General features: G+C 36.6%; 2 protein-coding genes across 2 annotated transcripts in view; both read left to right on the top strand.

Annotated features, from left to right (window-relative positions):
• The first annotated feature begins 574 nt into the window (after nt 1-574).
• On the top strand, nt 575-6057 carry LOC139119927 (uncharacterized). Its single transcript, XM_070683889.1, has 7 exons — nt 575-662; nt 2052-2264; nt 2642-2698; nt 3374-3490; nt 4165-4281; nt 4827-4947; nt 5088-6057. The coding sequence occupies exons 2-7, from the start codon at nt 2064-2066 to the stop codon at nt 5477-5479; spliced, it is 1005 nt and encodes a 334-aa protein (XP_070539990.1). The 5' UTR covers nt 575-662; nt 2052-2063; the 3' UTR covers nt 5480-6057.
• An 8356-nt stretch (nt 6058-14413) lies between these two features.
• The window catches only part of LOC139119916 (uncharacterized), a 20437-nt gene continuing 17176 nt past the window's right edge, over nt 14414-17674 (top strand). Inside the window, exons 1-4 of the mRNA XM_070683879.1 lie at nt 14414-14485; nt 15434-15682; nt 16270-16326; nt 17081-17176. Coding sequence (XP_070539980.1) covers nt 15446-15682; nt 16270-16326; nt 17081-17176 — 390 coding nt within the window. The 5' untranslated portion in view covers nt 14414-14485; nt 15434-15445. The remainder of the gene's footprint in view (nt 14486-15433; nt 15683-16269; nt 16327-17080; nt 17177-17674) is intronic.

The raw sequence follows: 17674 nt of genomic DNA, 5'->3' as shown, positions 1-17674 counted from the left end.
TTGACACTTTCTTAATTAAAATGTAAATGATAGCAATCAGACTTTAAGTCGTATAGTAATTCTTGCCTGGTATTCTCTTAGCTAAAAGTTATCGCCTTCCTGCTTGTGAAGTGCAAATAGCAGGCATGTGCCCATTAAAACTGTAGACAAAGCTGTACAGATATGACCACTCCCATTTCTTCCGAAAATGTGAAATTTAAAGATTGGTGAATTGCTGGCAATTGTTCCTCTTTATGCTAACTATTGGTAGATGCAACTGAAGGGAGAGGTGAACCTCTCACTGAGAAAGTTATCCTCTTCAGTCCCTCAAAGCAAGGTGATTGTTTTGTGGTAAGGTAAGTTAACGCCTAAAGGTTTTATTTTGTAGGTACCAGAAATTTCGTTTTAATAACATTTCATAATGCCTTAATGAACTTTCGAACCATGTATAAGAAAAAAACACCATCTTGAATAAAAAGATATACTTTGTATCTGTTTACTATCAAGTTATCAAAACCAACACCATCATTTTGTTTAAATAGACAGTGCTGAATTAAAACCACATCAACATAAGTGCTCTACCTTGCATGCTAAATATCCACAAAGATAGGTACCTCTGCGATCATTGATATCACATTTGACAGTGGGGAAAAGCTGGACAGCTCAGTGTCAGGATCTAACAGGTAAGTCTCAAGAAACCTTGATATTAAGACAGTTATATCAAGCGTGATGTTCATGATTCAAAGAGAGGCAAATAGTAGACACATCATTTTGATTTTAAACGGAAAATTGTGGAAAATGAAAGGTTCGGTGTGATCGCATTTATTATTCCGGTAATGACGAACTAGAGTTCAGTTTCCTGGTAACATAGCGTACAGTACATGAAGTAGTCGTTATCAATAGGATTAACAATGACCTCCATCCATGAGGAGTCCACTAATGTATTTCAATTGCTGTAAATTTTAAAATAGTATGTAAGTAAATAGAATGTTCAAAGCGAAGACCTGTATGGCAAATACACAATTTGAATATCGCATTGATAGTGAAAAAAGAGGAAGAGTTTGGCGATGGTATCATTGACTATTTATCAAAGTTTCAATTGATAGGCGTGTCCTCTTTTGACTTTGGATCGCGTCAGCGAATAACTTTATCTTGAATCGCAGATATGGCATGTTGACGTGGCAAAAAGTAGCTCTGCTATGAACAAAAACTTGTAGGCCTATATCGAGTATTGTCTTAATCGCGTAGCGAATACGTTGTCCTTCGAATATAGCATAGATGCAACGTTATGCGTATCCATAGTTGAGAGGGAGATTTTCAGGGTCACAAAAGGGGAAACAGTTCGTGTCATACTTCAAAGGTCACGTGTAAGGCTCAGTTCCTGTATAAAACCAACGCTTTCGGTAATGATAACGATTGTTTTCGTCAGTTCTGCATTAAAAACTTTGACAGGTAGAACGTGTCCACATGACAACTTTAAAATTGAGCGCCCGGGACTTTAGTGTAGGGGAAGGTTGTACATAGCGCGATTAATCGGTTAGGTAAATGGAAGTGGTGCAGACAATGACAAGTGACAACGTTGGTTCGGCGAAGACCAGGCCTAATGCTATTCTCAAGCAGTTTTAAAAGCACTATTTTAAACGTTTACCATTCTCGTGTAATTATTTTCATGTATTTCATTATTAAATAAGTTTTAACGCTGATTTTTTCTAATTAACTGAACGCTCTCTGTATCCGCGTTAGGTTTGTGCAAGTTTAGGAGCTCTTATAGAACCACTGGTACATCTATGTTTTTGATCATGGCTGACAATAGTTTTATTGTGAAGCATGCCAGAGTAGTTTCTATTTACATTCGCCGTTTCAAAATCGAAGTAAAATATTGACACACACCGGACTTATTTTCTTCTATACCTAAAAAGATTTTGCAGGTCCACTGATGAGTCGTTCGTGGAAAGGTCAACTGATACTATAATGCGTATGTATGCCTGCAAAATACTCCCTATCGATGCAACTTTGGCTTGCGAACTATATTAATATGCTCGAAAATTCGTTTCATTTTTGTTAAATTTCAGATTTTTATCGAAATGCAGCAGTACCAGCAAGCAAACTATCCATGGTCAAGGTCGTGCAACATGGCGAGGCAAAGCTTCCCAGAGCACACTATAATCGCGTTAAGTATCTGTCAAATCGTTCTTGGAGGATTGGCAGTCATTTTAGGGATCGTTACACTCGTAATAGGATGTCAGCTGTCTTACATAGGGGCTGGCATGTGGTGTGGTATTTTAGTAAGTATAGTTGTTCTCCATTTCAATTATTGAATTTACAAAAATCTATAAATATATTTCTGAGCATATTGTGCAAAAGACATTCTTTGAATTATTCGTTTTAAGACACTTGTAAACAGTCTGCACACTCAAGCATACAGGAGGCGCTATAAACTCATACTTTAAAATGTAAACCATGGAAAATCTTCACTCAGTTTTGTAGTTTAATTCAGTCATTTATGTATAATTATAAACCAGAAGCGATTGAAAATTTCAACAGCGCTGTATTTAGCCGATAATAGTAAGAGACAGATTAAAACAACCTTTTCTTTCCATGAAAGGTTGCTCGTAATCGAACAGAAGTATATTAAAATTGCTTATTATATTATTATTTCTAGTTTATAGTTAGTGGCTGTATTGGACTCGTATCTGCACGGAAAAAGACCAGGGCTATGGTAAGGGTTTCCCCTCGGGGCGATACCATCATTCAGTCCTGTTCTTACTAAGAAAATAAAAGTACCCTTTAATTATATTGATAAAATTATTCTCTGCCAGAGAAAGAAAATTAATAATTTGAATAGCCTTCAATAACATTGAGACAAGATACTAGTAGTGAGAACGTTTCAAAATTTATCTTGTTCTAAGGTTACCGGAATGTATAAGATTACGTCTATTCGTCCTCATTTCATGTTGGATGTCTACATGTATAGATTACCCATAATGATCCTATTTGGTTTCGTCCCTTGGGGTTTGAAATTAATTAAATTTAATGAAGTTAAAGTGTGATGTATATCTGTAAATTGTGACTGTCTACTTCCTATATTCTGGCAGGTTCAACATTGTGGGGCCGGATGTGCTCAGCCTGTCGAAACACCTGATATCACTTCTTTGTTGCTTAAGCACAAGTTCATGTATCTTTCTTTCACGACTTTGACGACAGTGTAGTGTACTTGTGCCCTTTCATGTGCTCTACAGTATTTTGTCATATACTATAAACTGCGTCAAACGACTTCAACCAACGACTTTGTGTATTTTTGCTTTGCATGGTCATGTGGTGAATTCCCTTAACAACAGCGACAAAGTTAATTTTCACTACTGCAAAATGAAATACATGTTGATTTTGTTCACAGATTATAGCATCGATGGTTCTATCGATAGTATCGGCGTCTCTATCCGTGGCCGTTCTTGGTGTCATCAGTATTGTGGCCACCACAGGGGAAAATGATGCTTATGCCTACACTTCTACAGTAGGTGTTCGCTTTTTTAAAGAGTCAACTTTGTACTGAATTTAAATTTCGTTTGTATGTCTATGTAATTACATTTTTTGCTTATCTTATTCATGTAATATAGCAACTTTCATGAATATAGTCTTATATAAGTGGTAGCAATTTGGACATAACAATTAACAAAGAAGCTGTACGATACAATAAGACATGTCCATGTGTTACTCATTTGTTCATTTCGTGCGAATTTAAAATCAAAACTAAAATGACTTCTTCCAATATAAGTATGTTTCACAGATATGATGTACCTTTTTATATTTATCTCGTGTGTCTTTACGGCAGAACGTTATTTGGAACTATTTAATTTAAACATTTGACAGAAATATACTTGTGAAAATTTAACCTATTCTTCTAATATAACAAATGAAATAGGGAGAATACAGGGCTATCTTGTTAGCAGAAAAACAAATAAAAAATCTAAAACTAACCGACACTTGAAAATGACAGAGCTCAATATTTAGCTTCACTGGAGTAATAAACTTTCGATTTTATTATAAAAAGGCAACTCGGTTCAAGAAAAATTAGCAGAGCAAATTGCAGTAAAATCTGAGAGTATTAATAAATGTTCAAATATCCTGTAATAGTAGCTAACTTATCGCGACATCAAGTCAAAATTTGCTTTTTTAATATACTATCAGGGTGGCCGTATAGTGGTTGATGTTTTCCTTGTACTAGTAGCAATTTCCGAAGCCACCGTCGCCGCAATATCGGCTGCTTGCTGTGGCAGACTTGTCTGCTGCTTCAGACCAAAGAACGTGAGTACTGCCAGTGTAATTGAAATATCAGAAATGTTTGTGTGTTTGAGCGCGTGTGTCTGTAGAGGTAGACGGGTGGGTAGATAGGTAGGTAGATAGGTTAGGTGGATGGGTAGGTTGGTCACATACGTGGTCAGACAGGTATGGAGGGTGCTAGGTAGGTAGGTAATTATGTAAGTGGGATGGTTGGTTTACCCGTCCTACCCATTTTCTTACCGATACTTAGCATAAATATTGCGGCAAGCATGAGTGTAATGAAAACAGAACCGAAATAATGTACGAGGGAGACACGCAGCGGAAGAGCTCATTGTTAAACAAACTCGTCTCTGTTTTATTGTCAGTCCCGTCGAAGAAAGCAGCGAGCGACCATATAAGCGAGAGACATTGGGAGAGAGAGAGAGAGAGAGAGAGAGAGAGAGAGAGAGAGAGAGAGAGAGATTTTAGTGTCTGATCGCGTGTGTGTGTGCGTGCTGGTTACTATATGTTAAAATAATGACCACCATGGTGGAAATAAATCGGGATAACTGTTGATTGTCATCATTCAGGTTATGTACGGGGTTCCCTTGGAAATGCAAATTCTAGGAGATGGAACATTGAATGAAGGCATACAACTTGCAAGTCACCCCTGTGGATCGTCATCTGAAAATCAAACAGAAGTCACACAAAGTAAGGCACTGTGTTCATCATTGAACCTTGTAAAACGCATCAACTAAAGTGAGCGTCTTTTACTGGAAGCATCATTTCCCAATTAGTTTGACTGAATGCCTAGGCGTTCGCATAATATTTAATTTCCTTTTGCATTCCAGATTGTGACAGGATGACGCAAAAACATACTTATGCGGTTCTTAACCCAATTCCACACAATTTGGATTTGCAACGTGATCACCAATATGGTATGCCAGGGACAACTTATCAATCACCAATGATGCCTTTTCATGACCAGCCACTGCAACATCCGAGCTTGCAGCAATGGGTTCAACCTCCGGACTGTCACGAAACAACGCGTCAGTCTTGGCAAACGGGATCAATACACCACCCATCACTACAAGCGCCGTCACCACAGCAATTATGGACATGCAACAGCTGCAGCTACCAGAATCACAGTCTCAAGGACTGCAGCATTCACTACGACAACTGCAACAACAGCAAGGCCAGCAGGTGTTGCCTTCTGCTCCACAGCATCCACCACCTAACATAGCTGCGGTACAGGGCGCAAATTCAAGTTCGTATGACCAATTACTTTCGGCACCATCATCGGAGTATGGCATTAATGATGAAAATACACCCCTATTATTAAATTAGTCAAATGCGTAGAATTTACATGACTTTGAAACATCTGCTGTGATTGACGAGATGACTACGAGATGTCTGTTGAAATTATTTTCGTTCAATGATGTACATGGAATTAAAATGATTATATGTCGTTCATGTTGTTAGTTTTTCTGATACCTGGCTTTTACTATTTAACTTTATAATTTCTTTCCCGAGTCGAGAAATCCGCTACGAGCTTGGTCACAATGCTGTTACCAATAAATCCACACACGGGCTTTGGTTGTGGGTAAAACATTGCAAAATGTGCAATCACAGGCTTGTAATCGCCACCTCTACGACATACATTTTATACCGGAAGAGTTTGCTGCCCATCTACACCAAATAAAAAAATAGAGGTCTACCAAAAAGATGCTGGGACATGATGTCTGCAATATGCAAATCACTTCTTCGGTATGCATATTATATTCCCCATGAGCTAGACTGCCATGAGAGAGTAGTGACCGCGTCATCAAATACAATTGTTTTTGCATTTATTGCCTTGATTATTTTTTACACATTCATAACACGCATGTTAACCCTTTTTAAGAGCATCGACAAAGCAACAAATATTCAGAAAAAGTCTTTAAGTCATATAGTTTCTTATCTTTGTGAATGCCAACGTCATTGTCTTCATTGTAGCACAAGCTTTTGAAACTTGTATCTAGTAAACGTAACTTTATTATCCGATATGCCCAACGATTGGACTGCAGTTGATAAGAGTTTCCTTTATCTGTTGCAACAACGGGCAATATTATGTCCAATTTTCAATCAAGGTATGTAACCGAGACTCAGGTTGTCCGCATAGGCCTCAAGTTATTCTATTAAAAACATGTATGTACGGAAAAGTTTATTTCTTATGCAAATGAGCTGAAAGCAAGTTGATATAGCGCTATAGGTTTGTGAACATGTTGGTAAGTGATTCATTGTAACAATCTAACTATACTTTGACTACTGTAACTCACGTTTATGTATATTGCTGTTTTGTACTTATTGAATACAACTGCAGAATAAAATACAGTGTAAAAGCAACTGTAAACATTCTGACTTTTACGTCATTTGGCTGCATTAGATTACTAAGTAGATTAGTATTAGTGCTATTCGAAAAATAGGGCACATAGCTGTACGGAATCCAATCATTTTCACGCCAGTAGTAATGCATTCATAAGGGACTTAGAATTATATTGGTTTCTAATCTACAGATAGTCTGTCGAACAAACACATTTTATCAGATACGCCCCATAAGTCCGGGGTCACTTGTCGTGATTTAGGCTTCCGTGTGCATTTCGTGAAGACTCTTGTCAACATATATCATTTGTTCCTTAATTCCTGGACAGTCCAAAAAATATTGTTGGCATTTTTTCTTTCCACTTTGTCAAGGTCAAATTCAAGGTCATTCATTACTCAGCAAATTCCATTGATTAAGCATTGTAGTTCATACAAATTGGCTATAATCATTGACCAAACTACTTTATAATACCTTCATTGGTGTAAGGGAACTTAACAGCTCATAAGAGATTTAAAAATCCTTGTTTGAGGCATTATTGGATCTGTTTTTTACCGTTTTATATGGATTTATACACAGTTATAAGGATTTGCTTGTGTTGCAGTTGTACATCGTTTCCCATACACTGTGTTACATAATGACACAGATCAGTTTCTGATATGCACTGCACTTGACAACTACATCATAGACGTTATTTTATCAATTTCTGTGCATTTCAACAAAATTACCGTAAGCCGTCCGCAGTATTACCAGCTCTGCAAGGTTGTAAAATCCAGACCTCTGCGCAGAATTTAACTAGTGTAGACTGGATTACTGTGCAGCTAGCAGTGTACTCTTTACTTTTAGTAAGAGTAAGTCATCCCTTTTCCTCGCATTTCTCTCCAAGTCATGTAAAACGATTTGGATGTTTCCTTAGTAACAATAGCAGGGATTAGAGGCTCGTTGCTAACAAAATAGGCATGTATGTAGAAGCCATTCATCAAAACTAAGCCTCTGCGCAGCCGCACTGAGAAATATAGGCTATTACCTGTGTCTTTTGAAATTCAACTGCAGTACAGACAATGTTTTAATAACCAGACACCCATTGTCAAAACATCGATGCCGAGTACGAAAATGAATGAGTTGATCCTTTATTTAGACACAGGGAGTCGGTAGGTTATTTAGGGTTAAAGACGACGAGATAAGTCGCATACGGTGTTAGTAGTTTCTCAGAAACCGTCATCCAAAGGCTCTTTACTAAATATTTTATTGTCACGGAATAGTCAACATTTAGTGGTTGCGTTTCACATATAAACATTTCACATAACTGACATTGCATGCAAGTAACTTCGTCAAAATTTTCAGTATGGAAAAACATATCATCCCTCCGAAAAGAGGACGTTCTGAAACAGACTTACAGTCTGTTCCAGAACGTTCTCTTTATGGCTGATACGTCAGGAAGCAAGTGGTAAGCTTCTGTCAAATCCCACTGCATATGAGACAGTGCTGGAGTTTGTTCATCAGAGAGGTAAATTTGGCGACAGTGTCTTTCCAAAAATAAGTTCAAGACTCAGTGATGATGATTCTCTTTTCCCTTCGAGATTATGGTGCTAGCTTGCATAGGAATACTATGCAAATACTTGCCACAGAGGTCGACTCAAGAGAGCAAAATTGCGCTATGGAAAAAGCATTGGAGCAAGGTGATAGCTCTGTATTATTAGGTAAAGCAACGTTAAGCCTCATCTTCCATGGAAAGTGCTGGTTCATCTGAACCTAAAGTTCCTTTCACTAGACCATCAGCTAGTACATAAAGCATGTGTTATTTCTGTCAACAATATAGGTTTTCTTTGGGTCCTCTCCATTCAATGCTGGGGGAAAACTACATAGAGCAGTAAACCAAGGGAATTCAAACTTGTTAAAAGTCAGACTCAGAGGTGCAATAGATCCAAATGATGCTAGAGCCATTGATATTAAATATCACAAAAGATGTTGGTTGAAAAACGTTGAAAATGTATTGCAAAATTTAAACACAAATGTAGACTTACAGCCATTGTGTGAGATTGCATCTGCAAATGTAGGTAATGACAATACTACCATGCTTGCTGCAGATATCGAATTTTTTTCCTTGTTGGAAAATTCTTTCGCTGAAGGAGCGGTGTTAAACCTGGGAGAAGTACATGACTAATATTTGGCAATACGTAGGGAACATGGAATTGAGTGATCGTATTACTTTTATAGCTAATCTTTCTTCAGATTAGAGTTATGGCTTAAAAGTCATTGACCTTTGACGGAAATGTTAGGGACCGGTCAGTGTCTTCGGCCTGGGGTCGGCCTGGGTGTCAAAAAGTGACTGACCTCCCTATTCCAACTTTTGAAAACAGGGTGACCCCTGTGCACGACAAAGGTAAAATAAAGGTGGTTGTCATGTTAGTTGTAAGATGCGACCTTAAAAGTCAATTCTAAAGTTTGAATACAGTATTTTGAATGAGCTGTGAATATATTCCACACTTTTTATGCATAACCAGATCTCCAGAACTGTTATAAGACAAATGTAAAATTTGTGAAATTTTAGTGCATATTGCTTTCTATACTGAATAGAGGAAACAGAAAAGTATCAGGAAGTTGTCATGTTATTCATATGAACTGCAGATTTCATAATGATTAGTACACATTGCAAAACTGACTTTCAATATACAGAAACCAAGATATTTCTGACATATATCTCTGAGATATTAAATACTGCACCCTAAGGGCGCGCCGAAAAATATTAAACATCCAGATATCTCTGATATGTGATATATGAAAGTCATGCGGATGAAGGGCGTGCTGAAAAATATGTTTGATATTTTAAAGTAACGCACCAAAAGCGCACGTTGAAAATCTTTAAACGTAAAAATATCTCTGATATATATGTCTCATATATTTAAGTTTCACGCTGGGGGGGGGCTCTCAAAAATATGTCTTATTATTATTAAAGTTACGCGCCTGAAACGCACTCCTAAATGCAACTCAATGATGAAATTTATTGCTCGTAAGATGCATTTTAGGCAAGTATGAGCCCATGTCGACCCCTATTTGGCATTTCAAAAACAGGGTGACCCCCTGAATCCACATCTGATTTCCTGAGACTGTTGTATAAGTTTTATGAATCTGAAATTGTATACAAGATAATCAATGTGATGTTTAAGATATGGAAAATCAATATGATGATTAAAATATGGTAAAATTAGACATTTCATATTGACCTTTAATTGACCTTTGGTAAAGTAGTTCTATATATTCTTAAGGCAATAGCCGTTTTTTTTCAACAAACTTAAGTGTTAATGACTGTAAGGAATAATCCATAACAGAATGCATGTTTCCAAAAATAATTTTGTTGCAAATTGGACATAAAAACTTTTTATAGCTAAGAATAAATGATTTTTCTTATTTTAAGAAATGACCTTGAAATGACCATCACAGTTGTCAGAAAAAATGCCAAGTACAATGTTTTTTGAAAATCTTGGCCATTAAGTAAATCAATGAGCTAGGTTGGCAAAAATCTTCACTCAAAACACACGGAATGACATTGACCCCGGACTACATGTCAATTTCCCTTCTCTGGAAAGCTAAGGTTTCTGATTGGTAGAACAGCATTGTGTGTTTCGGTCAGCAATATATCAATAACATGAAATCGTATCGTTTAGTAGATAAGATGTATTGGATAAATTATGAGAAGTGTTCATAACCTACTTTTTTGAACAAACAGAAAAAAGAAATAGAAATATTGTTTGTATACAGAACTTGACCTTTGTATGTCAGAAAAGGTAGGTGTACGGTCATCAAATATAATCGTTAAACGTCGCGAAGTAAAATTTTGAAAGTTGACTTCAATATGTTAGGCAAAAGAAAACGGTGACGTTTATATGGGCTTCCCCTAAATAGTCTCTTAATGAAGATTTCAATGATAGAAATGGGACTATAAGAGTATGTTAGTTCTTGCAACGCATTTTCTCAGCGAAAATCTCTCGCATAGTGATGTCGATCGTTACTAAATATTAGTGATAGATAGGGCTATTCGAGATGTTAAATGTCGTGTTTTGTACACAACAGTGCAACTCCCTTCATTTTACCAGGGGGATATCAATTCAGTTCTGACAATAAAATTCTTATTTATTATTTATTCATGAACGTGAGGATTTGTCACACCAACTTGATAAATATGTAAAATAATTAGAATTGAATTACCCCTTGACATTTTACAAGAGGTCCACGTGTCTCAACTCCCTTTCACAATTCGGCTTTTTCATGTACTGAGTGTGTAGTAGTATTTTATTTCGCCGTGCTTTGTCTCTCTGGTAATTTCCTTCAGTGAAAAGTTCTTGGCGGTACATCTTCATATGGAATTGTTTCAGGAAGGTATTCTTGTTCATATCTGTTAAAGATAATTTTTAGTGAAACTGCGCAAACTGTGGCTTGCCAAAATTGACTTCTACGTAGTAACTCATACCAAAGGAGATATCTATGTATAATCACGCTTGCTCACCCATCGCTTTAGCAATGAAATAAGAACAAAAAAGATGTTTCTAGGGATTCAAATTGCTGTTAAATGATGATCCTGAAAGTAGTTCCGGCAGTGCTAATGTGTTGCTTACACTAAAAGATAATCTGTTTGCAAATGTTGACATAGAGCTGATAACCAAGTAGGGAAGTGGGGTATTTCTAAGTTAATTTAGCGTTCCCGTAATGTTACAGTGGGCGAGTGACTGGACAGCTCAGTGTCTGGATCTAACTGGTAGGTTTTCAAAAATGTTTTAATAAGATGCATGTGCAATGTGATGTTTACGCTTCGAAGTGAGGCAACTGCCATTTTGATCAAACGGAAAATTGTGGAAAATAAAAAGTTCGCCGTGGTCACACACAATATTCCGCCAATGACGAACTAGGGTCAAACAGTTCTCGTAAAGTAGTGTACAATGAAGCAGTCGTTATCTACAAGATTAACAACAAAATCTGACTACAATGAATCCATACGCTGTACGATGAGGTGTAAGTAGTATTTCAATTGTTGCAAATTTTGAAGTAGTACATAGATATGTGAAGTAACTAGAACGTACAAATCGCCGAACTGTGTGGCAAGCAAAATATACAATTTGGATATTGTATTGATAGGGATAAAAAACAGGAAGGGTTTGACGACATGATGCAGCCGTGTTCTTACCAACAAAATAAAAATTCCCGTGGTCATATCGATTACTTTGTTTTCTGCGATGAAAAGAGATTTGAATTTTAATAATCACAAATCCCTTCTTCAGCAGCAATAGGAGAAGTGTGAACGTTTCAATTTTTGATTTTACAATCTTGTTCTAAAGTAACAGTCTTAGGGTCTTCATTTTCTGTGAAGGATCCTACGTCCTCGAATTTTAAAGTTAATTAAAGTTAATAAAGCTAAAGGTAAGGTTTCCCTCAGAATTTCTGTTGATTAAACGTTAGTTCTATAAAAACATGGCTCATTAAGTTATTTACTTTCACTTGATGATAGCGCCACAACTTCGCTTTTCCTGTGGAAAAAGGCGGAAGTGACGTAGAGACCTATGCGCAACCAGTATACGCAGAAGTGACATAGAGAACTATGCGAAGCCAATTGACAATGAAATTTGGGATATGTGTATGGAAGTTTATTTTAGTTTGTATGATAATGTTTTGTTTGTGTCGGGAAAGCTTATAGCGAGACGCAGCCGGACCTTCAGTGTTACAAGAATTGATAGAGTGGCCCTTTATCACATGTGTTTCGAAACCAGAGTGTTGTTTATTTATAAGTCGCAGAGTAAATTCTTTCTTCAGTATGTGTTTGTGATTTTTTAAAAAGTGAATGCAATGTTCTTCTTCTTCAAGTGGCGAAGCAAGAATATCAATTTTTATATCGCGTTGTAAATCCGTTTGCGATCCAGTTTGTTTCTTTTTTGTTTATTACATCTGTAAATTTTGTTTTTACTAGTGTTTCTCTTTTTAGTTTTTGTTCCTCTTGTAAGCAATGATTGGTGATTCTAAGAATAGATTCCTCAGTGTTGTGTCTTTTTCCAGCTCTAACCGGTGTTCCAAAAGACTTCCATTTAGATCTTTTATAATAACGTATGGGCTGTGTGTTTGCTGAAAATAAGGGTGTTCGTTATTTCTTTTTGAGTCACTGTGTGGTTTCTTAGTGTATTTCGGATACCGTTGTCTATTTCCGCTCTTATTTGAGTGATTTCGTTGTTTTTGTATTCTCTGTCGAGTAGTTGAAGAATTCTACCTTTTTAGCAAAGTCGTCAGTGTTGTTACAAGTGCGAGCATATCTAAGGATTTCGCCTTTGATGAAGCCATTAAAGGTTGCTGTCGGGTAACACGATTTTCTATGTAGAAACTCGAATGTGTCTGATTGTTAATGGGTGTTTTAGTGTCGACAATATTCTCTTTATGATATATTGCACCATTTAAAATTACTACATCAAGGAATATTATTTCCTGTTGTGAGCTAACGAATGAAAACTTGAATGTATTGCATGCATGAAATTTGTAAGTTCTGTTTGTGTTCCGAGATAAATCGCAAGATATCTTCTCTGAACTTTTCCACAGCATTATCGCCAACAAGTTCAGCGCCTACAGACCCAACAGCTGCAGCATCAACAGCAGCAGTTAATGCAATCTGGGGAAGTGGATAAAAAAAACGGTTGTGTTTTTCGTACAAAGTGTAAACAAAAGGCCGCAAGTCGAATCTCTTTCGGGTATCGCCACCTCAGCTGACCATTGCGTCACGGAAACTCTCAAAACAATCACCATGAAAAAATATTTTACCGACAAATAGTAATGCGAAGTCAGTATGAGTCAGTGCAAAAATGGAATAATCGGTCACTTTTAAATTTTGTTGCCCATATATTTCCCAGAAAAATGACCAATTTGAGAGGACGTCAGACAATGTGTCGATTGATAAAACTATTTATTGCGCAGGTTCCTCTGTACAATATGTAGATACATATGAAGCATTGGCGACAACAAGTACCAAATTTTTGCCGGTTTTATTTTTCGTTATCTCATTTCGGCAGTGGTTGACGTGGAATTCAGAGTTTCGCTAATCCCTGTCGTCATTGACAGTGGATAAAAAGTAGGCGAGTCTTGTTGGCTCATTTCAATGACCAAAGTCTCAGCGGTTGAATATAGGCAAGCTACTTCCGATTTAAATGATAGAAATCACACTGTAAGGCGCGTACAATAATTCTTGCTATGTATTCTTCTAGCGAAAGTGTCTCGCCTTCCTGCTTTTGACGTTCAAATAGCAAAGACGTGCTCATAAAATTGCAGAAAAAGCCATACCATTTAGTTCCTGTCTACACCAATTCAGTAAAAGATCCGAAGCAATATACATGTCGTCAAGAGGAAGCATTATTTTACGCTAGTTGCGGTAGTCTTGGGCGCGTTAGAGCGCGTATGCATTGGGGAAATGAGTACTACGCATGCTCTCCTTGAAACTTCGGCATACGTAAAAAGCACAGCAACTAATGAAGGCAGCGTTCCTTATCTTTTGAAACAAGTAAAGTCTGTCAAGTCTTGAAGGTTGTTTTAAGGTACGGTACGTCACAATCTAAATTTAGTTTCAGTTTTTTAGGTTGCCAGAAGTTTCGTTTGTATAACGTTTAATAGGGTGCCAGAACAATCTCACTAGTGATAAAGAAAATGTGCCATCTTGAATAACGGAAAAGACAGCTATTTTTATGAGACTGTCAAAACCAACATCGTCGTTTTGTTTACAGTGTGTAGTACAGAATTAAAAACCAACAACATAAGTGCTCTACCTGGCATGTAAACATATCCATAAAGATAGGTACCCCTGCCGCCTTTGATTTCAGATGTGATAGTGGGCGAGTAACTGGACAGCTCAGTGTCAGGACTTAGCAGGTAGGTTTAAACAAAGACTGATAATGAGATTATTATATGAAATGTGATGTTGACACTAAAGCGAGACAAATAATTCGCACATCATTTTGATCAAACGGAGAAATGTGGAAAATGAAACGTTCGCTATGGTCACACGTAATATTCGCGCAATGACGAAGCAGTGTCAAGCTCTTCTGCATGGTAAAGTAGCAGGCAATGAACAGTCATTATCTATGGGGTTAACAACGTTTACAGAATCAGACTCCAATGAGTCGATGCGTTGTACTATGAGGCCTAAATAATATTTCAATCATGAAAAGTTGAAGTAGTACATAGATATGTGAAGTCACTAGAATGTACACGGGGAAGAAATATGGCAAGCAAAACGGCAATTGAATGTCGTATTGATAGGGTCAAAAACAGGAAGGCAGTGACGACATTTTTACATTTATTTAATTTTCAGCTGATAAGTACTTCGTACTTTATTTATAATCACATCAGTGAATAGATTTATCCTCATCGAAGAAGTCATTTATTCTACGTTGCGGCAATACAAATCAGTGATGAGAGAAATGTTATAGGCCTATACCGATAATGATGCACAGAATATCTGCTAATTCTAACAGAAAATCAAGGATTTAATATCATGCGTAGCAACAGTCAAGATAGGGGTGCTTAGGGTTACCAAAGGGGAAGAGTTTGTGATAAAGTTCAAAAGTCAAGTGTTTGGCTTTGTTCCTTTGTGAAACTAAGCTGTCCAGTAGTGATAACGAATGCTTTCGTCATATCGTCATCGAAAATTTCGACAGGTAGAACCATTTCTCGTGACCTCATTAGGAAATAAGTCACTTCTGAAAGGCCAATGAGTAACATTATTACTTAGGTCTACCACACCACGTGATGATGAATCGTCAGGTTTTAGAGTTTTAAACATTTCTTAATTCGAAGAACATTGTATGTTCATTTCAGCTTTGTATCGAGATGCAGCAGTATCAGCCACAAAACTATCCCCAACAGCGAGTAATACATCGCCACCCCGTACAGCAATCGTCATCTTCTACCAATATGGCCAGGCAAGGCTTTCCAAAACATGCTATCACCGCGTTAAGCATCTGTCAAATCGTTCTTGGAGGATTGTCTGTCATTCTCGGGATCATTTCAATTTTTATAGGATGTACATTTGCTGCCCTAGGCACTGGTATATGGTGTGGCATTTTAGTAAGTACAGCGTTTTCTATTTCAACCCTCGAGATGCACAAACATTATTAAACTTGTTTTCTATATAAGAAATTAGAAATGTTAGTAAAAGTAAACTTTCAATGATTCCTATATTAAACCTAGGGCAGATACAGTCGAAATTATTTACACCAAAATATTAAGTCATGCGATCTTGAGACGTCACAAACAGACTTTTTAAAGCTCTAAAAATTGAAGGAACTCGATGGATTATCAGATGACTGAAATATAATATGGTATGAGTTCGAAGCGTTGTCTAACTAAAAGGTCACAAACAGGGTACTCGAGTAAAATACTGAAAATTTTTTTGTGCATTGTTTTCATTCGGCAGTAAATAATGTGTGAGGCTTTGAAATTGTACGTACATACCTTTCTCCTTCATTTATTTAATTAATAGTCACATAATGATACGATAGACGATGGACAACGAAGAAAATGTCTGGCCTACAATAACAAGCATTTTGACATACATATATCATTTAGGTAACCAATTCATTTCTTTCTGTCCAAAGTTGCTCGTAATCGATAGAGACATGTTCAAATGTTTTTTAACGTAATTTTAATTCCAGTTTTCGGCATCTGGCTCTATTGGACTGGTATCTGTATGCAAAAAGACCAGAGCGACGGTAAGGGATTCCTTTGGCTGATACAACTATGCAACAATATTCTCAGAGAAACGACAAGTTTCCTTTGTTATAAGTGTTCTCTTGTTAATGTTTTATGTCTTAAAATGAAAAAAAAACCATGAAAATCATGAAGCTAGTATGCACCTCGTAATTGAAAGACTTTAGCTTAAACTTTCCTCAATGAATCTTTCAATCATTCGCTTTTAAAATCAAGAAGAAAAATGGAAGGGGGTGTGACGGTGCAAAGTTTGGTCCTAGAAAAACAAATTACCCAAGATTTACCGATATTTCAAATTCAAAATTGCCGCCATTACTGTGTTAAAGCTATGGGGAATATAAAATGTTTGATTTTCGAAAGACGAGGACCCTCTCAAGTGATAGATCAGAAAAGCCATGCAATAACTTTGCATGTTCTGCAAACGTTAGCAGACTGTCATACCTAAAAACCATCGGCAACCTTTCATTGTGTTTTATCTAGAATGACTATTCAATTAAGGAAAACGGAGTATATGTAATTTGAGTGTTCTAAAACTGTATGTGCTTACAACATAATTATTATATTATATTATATACAAACATGGGATAGTTGAGAGATAAAATTCAGGCAATGATAACATTTAAAGTAATTGCATTGTGACTAACTTAGTAATATGATGTTTCTATAGTATTGATTAACTGCTCTTTACATTAATGACAACGTTAATTTTCAGTAGTTTTAATCAAGGTTACCTGTTTGTTTTTATTTTGTTCGCAGATGACAGCATTCATGATTCTATCAATAATATCGGTTTCGTTGGCTCTACCCATTCTTGGTGTCATTAGTATCTTGTCATTTGTAAACGAATATAATGTAGGTGCTTGATTCTCTGGCCTATTACTTAATTATATCAACTTTTCCCCTTTCATGTAACGTTTCCGTGTGTACGTATATATTAAATACGATTGGAACTAATTGTGGATAATTGGATGGTGAAGTAATGTCAATTTCATCTAAAAATGTAACCTTTATCTGCTTTTCTTTTTACGTTACACTCTTGTTTTTATGAGTAATTTGCAAAATTGCAACATTAAACTACGAAGCACCTATCATTTCTGAGAAATTGAAAATTATGAAGTTCCAATTATCCCACATTAGTTCCAATCGTGTTATTATTGCATATTTCGATGATAAATCAGCTTAATAAAGCAACGTTCAAGAACATTAAGTGGTTTTGGTTCGCAACCATAAAACCATGCATAAGACACAAGAAGTTAAACATAACATTGAACATACATTAAGCTTGTCTATAGTTTATGAAAATTTAACATGTCTTTTTATTTTTGTGATGTGCTGCAATATCGGTGAATA

Source organism: Ptychodera flava, chromosome 2 (assembly GCF_041260155.1).
Source record: "Ptychodera flava strain L36383 chromosome 2, AS_Pfla_20210202, whole genome shotgun sequence".
In the NCBI taxonomy this organism is placed as follows: domain Eukaryota; kingdom Metazoa; phylum Hemichordata; class Enteropneusta; family Ptychoderidae; genus Ptychodera; species Ptychodera flava.
Note: the sequence above shows the minus strand (reverse complement) of the source record. Positions and strands in the feature narration are given on the sequence as shown.